Source organism: Leptidea sinapis, chromosome 29 (genome assembly GCF_905404315.1).
Source record: "Leptidea sinapis chromosome 29, ilLepSina1.1, whole genome shotgun sequence".
Classification (NCBI taxonomy): Eukaryota; Metazoa; Arthropoda; class Insecta; order Lepidoptera; family Pieridae; genus Leptidea; species Leptidea sinapis.
This window is the reverse complement of record NC_066293.1, coordinates 4,957,253-4,967,767: the sequence shown is the minus strand read 5'-3', so window position 1 is coordinate 4,967,767 and position 10,515 is coordinate 4,957,253. Positions and strand designations below refer to the sequence as shown.

Genomic DNA, 10,515 nt, shown 5'->3' with positions numbered 1-10,515 from the left:
ACTTGCTGCCCGTGGTGCAATAAAACGTGGGAATAGGACGCCGCCTGTTGCGCTCTCTGTTACAGACCTTACGGCAGGCATGGTAACGTCCCAATGTGCGGCTCACCTAATCTTTTTATGACACTCGGGTTTGTTTTATTACCAAAAAAATAATTGGCAAGCAACTGAAGTAAATGGTATTCCTACTAGGGACTTTATTTATAAACGATCGCCAAACGTATCTAATATTAGCAGTGCCCCGCGGTTTTACCCACGTCTTACGGGAACCATTTACTTTTTAGGGATAAAAAGTAGCCTATAGCCTTCCTCAATAAATGTGCTATCAAACACCGAAAGATTTTTTCAAATGGGCCCAGTTATTCCTGAGATTAGCGCGTTCAACCAAACAAACAAACTCTTCAGCTTTATAACATTGGAATAGATCCTGGGCAGGGTTTTGTCTTCTTCCGATGAATGAAAAGATATTGGTGAAAGAGAGAGAAGGAAACAGATCCGAGTTACACAACAGCTGATAAGCGTTTATAATTAGGTACCTAAAGGGGTACATTATAGGTAAATATTTTATGCAATTTATTTTATCTTTTTTGTTCAACCTAAGTGCCAAGGAATAAAATAAATGATAACTTATAAAAAATATTCTATATTTTATTATTGGCATTATAAATGTAGTAAATTGACCTAATAATATAAAAGATTGAGAACTGCTGGAGATGAACACGCCTGGTATGTTCGCGGCATTACATAATAGATTATTTTTGATGAACCTTAAAAAAATATCAGATCCTGGAACCACTTCAGAATACTTTAGCTTACGGCAGAAAGTTTATGCTCAGAGTCTTTCGGACAATAATATTGTCTAATCTTTGAGATATAGATGAAAAACGGTGAGCACGCCCGGCGTGCTGGCGGCATGCAGATAAGAATTAGTGTGGACACTCTAGGCGTGTCAATGGCACTGAATGTGTTAAATAACATTAACTCTGTTTAATTAACAAAATTCGGTATGTAGGTATATTTTATAATTCAATGAAATTTATTAATCATCATCATTAACCCATTAGCATTGCTTTGCACTCGAAATGGAAAGGGTTGAGACTATACTCCACATTGCTGGCCAAGATACTTTCCAACATAATGGAGAACTCTCCGACATGCAGGTTTCCTCACAATATTTTCCTTCACCATTAAAGCAGTATATTTAATGGCTAAAATGTGTACATCAATGAAAACCTACTAACGAGGCTATCTCTGCTTTATTTAAATAATATCTACTCACCTTAGATACCAAATAAGTTTCAAACTGTGGCAAAGTGTCATCATTTATGTTAATCTGAAATAAAATCTATCTGTCTTTTATAAAAAAAATGATAGTTGTAACCTATCAAATGTCAATATTTTATATTTGTTATTTATTATATTATTAATATCAATTATGTGGATGTTACTACGTAGTAAATTACCATTATATGTCACATAGTTAACATTTTGTTCAAATTATGTCTTATTTTGTTTTCCTGTGGCAAATCAGTCATGTATGGCAGTGTGAATATTATAAGATTTTCTATTTTTAAGCTATTTAATTCATTATATAATTTTGTAGCACCTTTTTATTTCAATTTCCTCTTCTCCCAATCATAATAATAATAGAAGTATTAGAGCAGTTAGTATCACTAAGGGCGCGTTCCCACTATGTCGTAACGACTAATTTATCGTTCGACGACTGTCGTCTCTACCTGTTCCCATTATAACGATTGTTTGTCGTCAACATTTTTTATCGTTTAGCGACTGTCGTATCTAGCTGTTCCCATTGGATCGCTCAGATCGCTCGCATCATCAGCAAGCTACAAATCTAGTCGCCTCTGCGTTCGCTTGGTGATTACTAGTGCGTTTACTCTCCTGAGTTCAATGGACGAAGATGAAATTTTAATAATGTATTTCTTTTTGAAAAGAAGGAAAATGAAGCAAGCAATGAAAAGAAAGTACTGGGTACATCCAATGTTAATGAAAAGAATTCCATTAGGATTATGTCAGAGTTATATAGAAGAATTAAAAAGTGATGATGGAAAGTTTTATGAGTATTTAAGAATGACTGTCACCACCTTTGATAGCCTACTGGTACGACTTGCAGACAATCTTAGAAGAGAAAACACACATTTCAGAAATTGTATAAGTGCCGAAGAAAGACTAGTGATAACTTTAAGGTAAGTAAATAAAATGAAAATTCTTTATTAATTTATACATTTATTTATTTAGAGATTTATTTTAGAGTTACACGTTTTATAAGTAAAGACATCTTTAAATTATATATTGTCAAAATTAAAAGAATCTTGTGTGCTATCAGACAAATTAGTATAGACTGAATTTGGTGATGAAGCCGGTTCCATAACTTGATTGCTAGTCGAAGTTGATGCACCTGGATCTTGTGTAAAATATCCTGTCGGTTGTGATAAATGGTTTTGATAGTCACCATAGTTTGCATAAGTATCATATAAATTATTACGAAGGCGTTTCTTTTTAATTTTTTCAATCAGTTGCATAATACCCGTTTGGAATTCAAAATTTTCATCATTGTCGAATGATGCCAAAGATGGTAAAATTCCTTTAATAAAGGACACATGTGGGTGTTCTTGATTATTTAATTTATAATCTAGAAATTGTGACATTTTATCATCTAATGTGTCAGTCTTAGTTTTCTTTTGAGTAGAAGGTGCTGCATCACTTAATGTATCAGATATAGAATTATTAGGCTCATTAGATGAATCAGAGGTCATACGGGGCTCAGTAACTTTTAATAAAAAAGACAGCTGATTCTTATAAACATACGGCTTAGTAGTTTTTGCGCCTGCACCAGATCGCTTTTTTTCTTTTTCATTTTTCAGGGATCTCATAAATGCATCTCGAATATGTGTCCACTTTGTAGATATCTGTGTAGCTGTAAAAGTAAAATAGACTTAAAATTAAAATTTGTTTGTGTATAGATTTAACATTATATGTATTAACATATAATCAGTCTAATACGTAGTCAAATTATTGTTCATGCAAACATCTGCACGTTTTTCAGAGTTTAAAAAACTATACTAAGATCGAGTTTTTCCACTAGTATCCCCGGATGTTTCCGTGAACAAGTAAGGGACTACGTATTAGACTGATTATATGTTTATACATAATTATAATGTTAGGGCATTGGTCCTCGAATATAAGCGTATTATAATAGCTGTTGTATTTATTTACAGATATTTGGCGTCGGGATGTTCGTTTAAACAACTGCATTATAATTTTAGAGTGGGAATGTCAACCATCAGCAAAATAATCAAAGAAACGTGTTCTGTTATTTGGAGCGTATTAAGTGCAGAATATTTAAAGTTGCCCAATACCGAAGAAGAATGGAAAGCGATCGCTGAAGCTTTTAAAACGAAAGCAAATTTTCCTCATTGCCTCGGTGCGCTGGACGGCAAGCACATAAGGATTACAAAGCCAATAAATAGTGGTTCTATGTTTTTTAACTATAAGGATTATTTTTCTTTTATTTTATTTGCAATTGTTGATTCAGAATACCGTTTCATTTACGTTAGTATTGGTTCATACGGAAAAGAGTGTGATTCATCTATCCTAAAACAATCCAATTTTTGGAAGAAACTAAATGATGGTACTTTAAATATACCAAGACCCACGCCCTTACACGAAAATATGCAAGAAGAAATACCATATGTATTTGTTGGAGACGAAGCCTTTACATTGTCACAAAATTTATTGCGACCTTATGGCGGTACTCATTTAGACAATAAGAAAAAGATATTTAATTACCGTCTAAGCCGCGCGAGAAGATATGTTGAATGCACTTTTGGTATCTTATCCAATAAATGGAGGATCTTGCATAGACCATTGGATGTATGTGCAGAAACAGCTATTGAAGTTGTAAAGGCTTGTACGGTATTACATAATTTTTTAATAAGAAAAGACGCTATATACTTGGAGAATACCCCAACCGTTATGCCCCTGGTAAACATGCCTGCAACACAGCTGCGTCCAAACGAAGGTGGTGGAAACGCAGTGCGCTTACAATTTTCCGACTATTTTGTATCTGAAATAGGCTCCGTACCTTGGCAAAACATTACAGCACACGTATCATAATAAATAAAAAGTTTCAGAAACTTACCGAAATCTTTTCTTTCCTTTTCCTCCAACTTGTCAAAATTAGGTTCAAAAACGCAACAAATTTCTCTCCACGCGGCTAATTTCAAACCTTTGTCTTTATAAATGTCTAAAGTTTTGTCCCAAAGGACAGCCCTTTGTTCCACAAGTGGAATTAAAACTTCCGGTGTTATATTATTAGCCATTGTTATACGTCCACCATGCGCAGGAGTCTGACAAGTTCTAACACGCACAAAGTAAACCAAGTACAGACGCGAGGGGCGCGCGGGTGCGAGAGGGAAGGGAAAACACGTGGTCTACATAGAGTTGCCGTCCACGATTTTTTTATCGTTTTACGACTGTCGTGCTTGCCGTTCCCACTGTCACGACAAAGTGTCGTCACTGCAAAAACTGTCGTAGACGACAGTAAATTGTGTCGTTCTAAATGTGAACACCTCCATTTAAACATATAAGCCACGACACTTAAAACTACACGATTATCTGTCGTCACGACACGGTGGGAACGCGCCCTCAGAATTCTTTTTATAATTCGATAGTAACTTGCCCCTGGCATGCAAATATTTGATACTAACTGCCCGTTACTAATTTTATGCAAAATCAACCCCATAATTCCTCCCAGGTCATCGCAATAAATCTTAATTTATTTATTTATTTGGAAACAAATACAGATACATCCTTAAACATAAAGTAGATAAAGTAAAAATAGAAATATGGACACAAGGATGTCTCCTTAAACAGTTTCACTAAGTACACTTAATATTTAAATTTACACTTACATTACACTTAGTTGCAGACAACCAGTTGATAAATAAATCTAACATAATGCATGGTAGACATTGTTACAATTTAGATGAAATTACGTGATTTCTAACTTACTCTGTTTGTGCCAGGATTTGTTTTATTCTGAGTTTGTAAGTTTTAGAGGAACACGAAAACATATCTACATCATTAAATCTAGAGTTATGGAGAGCAAACATTCTGTGCAGTGGCGTACGTATACCAGTATTTGTCCTGGTTTTTGAGAGATGAAATAAATTATTAGAGCGTGTAGCACGGGCTGGTATATGAAAATCGATTAACTGAAGCAATTCTGAGGATATGATTTCACTCGCACATATTTTTCTCAGAGTGACTAATTCAATTAAACTCTGGCTGGCTTAATGAAAGAATATTAAATTGTTTTAAGAGATTCTTGTAGTGGTTTCGACGTCCACCCAAGCGAAAGTTTAGGATACGCAAGAATTTCTTTTGTATCATCTCGACCTGATGGTCATATACCTTATACAGCGGATTCCATATTGGGGTGACATATTCAAGCTGAGACAGCACAAGTGTTCGAAAAAGACACATATATGTATCTTTATTTTTAAATGCCTTAGAGACGCGTGTAATAAAGCCTAACATACGATATGCATTATTCGCTATGTGATCAATGTGGTCATTAAGTGTCAACTTGGCATCAAGGTATACCCCAAGATCACGAATACAGGTAACTGTTTCAAGTTCTTGATCGCCTAGTGTAAATCTCGTTTCAATTTTATTTTTGTTTTTCGTAAAAGAGATATGCTTACATTTAGTGTAACTTAAAAATAGTTTGTTACTTTTGCAATAGACATCTAACCTTTTCAAGTCTTCCTGCATAAGCAGGACATCATTGAAGTCAACAATATGGGAATACAATTTTAAATCATCTGCATATAATAATAACTTACAAGACTTAAAGCAATCAGAGATGTCATTAATAAAAAGTGTGAAAAGCAATGGACCAAGTATAGAGCCTTGAGGTACGCCTGACGTTACGTTAACTGTAGGGGAGATGAAACCATTAATAACTACCGATTGTACTCGGGCACTTAGGTAAGCAGCAAACCAACGCAAGAGGTTACCTTTTATACCGTTGTATGATAATTTTTTTAGTAACAGTAGGTGGTCCACCTTGTCAAATGCCTTTTGGAAATCTGTGTAGACTGTTTCAATTTGGTTTTTATTGTCAAGGCCTTTAAATAAATAATCAGTAAAAACAAGAAGATTTGACAAAGTAGATCTGCCAGCTACGAAACCGTGTTGCTGTTCTATGATTGTGTGTTTTAGCTTTGTGTATACGACTTGGTGTACCAATTTCTCAAAAATTTTTGGAATAGATGACAGTATAGAGATCGGACGATAATTTGCGACTTGATTTTTTGCTCCTGCTTTAAATATAGGCGTAATATAAGCTATCTTCCAAATACTAGGAAAGTAACCAGAGGATAAACATTTATTAAAAATAATTTCCAAAGGAATAGATAGCGTTTTGCAAGTACGCTTTAGAAAAACCGGATGAATGTTATCAGGACCGGCGCCTTTATTGGGGTCGATATTTTGGAGTGCTGCTAAAATATTGGGTCTGTGGAGACGTACATTGTCAATTAGCGGAGTATGATCGGCGTCGCAACTTATATTTTCAAATTGGTTAATACTATATGCTCCATCGAAACCGGGTTCAAAGACTGAGTGAAAATATTTAGAGAACATATCAGCTATGAATTTAGGATCATCAGATTCGACACCGTCATACCACATTAAGCGAGGATAACCTGAGTTAGACTCTTTTAAAGAAGATGCATATTTCCAGAAAAATTTAATATTATTCTTCAAGGAGTTTTCAACGTTGTTAATGTACTTATTATGACATGTAGTAAGAAGCAATTTAACTCGTTTACGTAATAGTGAAAATTCCTGATAATCACGCAGGTTTTTGTAAGATTTCCAACGGACCCATATTTTGAGTTTGCGTTTTAAACATTTTATTAAAGGTTTAGAGAACCAGGTGGGGAATTTGGATGAACTAATTTTGGCAAAAGGAACATGAGAGTTGATGATTATTTGAATTTGTGTGTAAAAGACATTCACGGCTTCTTCGGCTGAAAGAGAAGATAGGAGAGAAAACCAGTCCACTTCTTGTATTGCGCTGTTAATTAGATAATAGTCTGCTTTATAATAATTCCTTTTAATGTTAGCAATACAGGGCATAATATTATTATTTAAAGTATTTATACTACACGATATGTCCAAAGGTGGGTGATGAGGTACCGTATTAAGCAAAGGATCATCCGAACGCTCGATACGGTTTGTTAAAGTAGATAATACTAAATCAATGAGTCTTCCATTTTCATTTTGAATATTATTGGTTTGTCTTAAATTCATAAAGGACATAGTGTATATTAGTAGTTTAGATGGCTCGCACCCGGTGGAGAACAATAAAGTGTCTTGACAAATGGAAGACCAGTTCAGATGAGGTAAGTTAAAGTCTCCAATTATAAGAAAATTTTGGTAACGTGCACTAGAATATACATCGTGAAGTTTATTAAAATATTGGTTATATAAATTGTTGCTAGCGGCCGGTGGAACATATAACACATTTAATAACAGTCCGGAGAGTAAAGGAAAGTATATATATATATCTCTTCTAAGTTCTCAGCTTCAATATCAGGTATTCGGATAGCCTTTAGATATTTCCTTACCATTACTAATACGCCCCCTCCCCCTTTTTTACCAGACAGTGCCAGATTTCTATCACGTCGAAATAGTACATAATTATTATCATTATGAATTTCCTCATCTCGAATTGAGCCAGTTAACCAGGTTTCTACCAGTATAATTATGTCATAGTCGCAAGATAGCATATTGAGTCTTAATTCAGAAAGTTTGGTTTTAAGCCCTCCACAGTTTTGGTAAAATATAGTAAAGTTATTTGAGTTCATTTTTTAAGAAGTATATCATTTTCATAAATATTTTTAATTAATAATAATACGTTAACAATTCTTTTCAGTAGATAGTGTGCGTGTTCCTCCATGTGGTGAATAATTATTATAATATATGAATCAAGTGTTTCTAATACAGTACATGATGTGTAGATGATTTTAAAATATTGTGGCAATAACAACCTTATAATAATAAAATTAAAACATAAATTAAACACCGTAAAAAAGGAAGTATAGTTGTAAAAGCGTACATAAATTAGTAACCCGGGACATAAAGTGAATTCTAATAAATAAAATTTGTACATTTTTTTTTCAGCTGATGTACATAAGCAATACATTAAATCATATTTAAGCTTAAGTAACCGTGTATCGTCATCACCTGAGTCTTTCCATAGCACGTATATAATTTTAGGTAATATAAAGAACAAAACGTAATAGTTTGCAGTGACGACAAAAAACAAGAGATATAAAAGGTCTACCAATAAACATGTGATAATAATTTGTAGGAGTCATGATATTTTGGCTAAATCATCAACGCATCGCACATGAATTATCCTTGAATCATCTTTCTTACGTAGTAATATATTACTATTTCTTACCCATACATATTTATAACCCTTTTCCTTAGCTAATGTGCGAGTCTTACTAAAAAGAATTTTGTTTTTAAGAGTTAGGTGTTCGTTTATAAAGAAGCGGATATTGGTGGTGGAAACGGCCGCGGCGGCACTTGTTGGTGTACCAAACAGTTGAGCCGTCGTAAGTGACCTTCGCGATCGCGCGTCACCGATTAGGTCGTCACGTTGCCGTCGAGTTGTCAGTTGCAATATAATGTTCTTGGGGCGGGTCGTGGGTAGGCCTGGAGCCACGCGGTGCACGTTCCTAATATCACTATGATTCAACTCGACGCCTAGGAGCTTACTAATTTCTAACGACAATTGTATTAGATTTTCGCCTTTCCGCTCTGGTATGTTTTGTATCTCGACGTTACAGCTACGAGAAGCCTGGTCGAGCTCATCAAACTTTGTCGTCAGTAAATGTAGGTCTGTGCGAAGCGCGTTATTTTCTTGCTTCATATCACTACCTAATGCTTCATTTGAATGAAATGAGTGATCCCTCTCCAGTTGCGATAACCGTTCATCCCAAGAGTCCATACGCTGCTCGAGCTTGTTAATATCATCTCGAAGTGCTTTAGAAACTTCCAAAACAGCCGAGCTGATGTCTTCACGCAGTTGCTGCCTGAAGCTCGCCAATTTAGTGTCTATGTATCGGGTGAGGGTCTCGATGTCAACATTCAAAACCGATGACGATATTATACCTCCTTTAGGTGAGATGGATGTTCCTACAGCACTAGTATTCTTTTTACCCTTGCATGTAGGACACTTCCATTTATTTTGTTCATGGGTAATATCTTTTTGAAGTCCGTTTCAGTAAGTTCCACGCAGTAATAATGTGTACTCATACTACATAAAGAGCATTTAATAGTATCCTTGTCGTTAAGATTTTTTAAACATTTAAAGCAATCCATGTTCAAATATTTATGGTGATTGTTTATTTGTAGAAAAGCCACGAAATACTTTTTCGTGAAATATTGTTCAAGTATATCAAATATAAACTTTGAGGGTAAGTTAAAATAAAAACGCCACGCAAGATTTGTCGTCGCTTATACGTTTTGTTTGTGTTGTCACTTTATACGAATTATAAAGTAAAATAAATGATTAAAAACACTTACAGAGACTGTTTATATATAGATATTTCACAGAATAATTGTAGGTGAATGATTTCACTTGTGTTTTTATCACTAAAAACTCGTAGTTATCACTTTAACTGAATTATTTTTAATTTACTGGTTGATCGCAATGTTTCGTCTGTGAGCGCGCGTTGACAAGTTGAATAATGTGTTTCTTATGTGAAGAAATTGTTTGTGAGTGTTGATTTTTAATAACAGGAGTAGTGGGAGCCCTGACAGATTGAGCAATTGCTTTACTGTTACTTTCTTTGCCTGAAGGGCCTGTGGAAAAGTGACAATTACAATTACTATACATTTTAGAAATTGAGTCAAAATGCTCTGCATTATAGTTACTTAATTCAATTAATCCATCCATAGCCGTGATGTGATCGGCTATGTCTTTCTGTGAAATCTCATATTATTTTGAGACATGATCTAGATTTTGATGTAAGGCTAGTAACTCAGCCTGAAGAGAGCTCACACTTTCCTTATAGCCTTTTTTGATATTTTCCAAATCTTTACAGAGGTCTTAAGCTTGTATTTTCAGTTGATTTCTTTCCCTGTATAATTTAGAAAATTTAGCTCATGTGATGTATTTCTTATTAACAATGCTTTTTTTTTTAATAAATTTACATAATCTTGCATATTTCTTTTAATTTATTTTATGAGTACACAACCAACTTCTGGGGTGCATCCAACCAACTCATTGAATAGGCATTGGGTTTGAGATGTCTTGAAACTTTGACCCGCTGTTTTAAAGGATCTTATAACATCCTCATATAGCTGGGATTTTAGTTTGACTACCAGATCTAAGGTTTCTTCATATTCACTTCTATACTGCTCTTATTTTCCTCTAATAACTTTGAGTTTTCTATGTGCAATTTACATAGATCA

The 10,515-nt window shown here is 34.6% G+C and overlaps 1 protein-coding gene across 1 annotated transcript; it reads left to right on the top strand.

The window, feature by feature from the left end:
* Positions 1-1,905: 1,905 nt before the first annotated feature.
* On the top strand, positions 1,906-4,155 carry LOC126973609 (uncharacterized). Its single transcript, XM_050820947.1, has 2 exons — positions 1,906-2,201; positions 3,234-4,155. Exons 1-2 carry the CDS (start codon positions 1,906-1,908, stop codon positions 4,129-4,131), a joined length of 1,194 nt encoding a protein of 397 aa, XP_050676904.1. The 3' UTR covers positions 4,132-4,155.
* Positions 4,156-10,515: the final 6,360 nt, after the last annotated feature.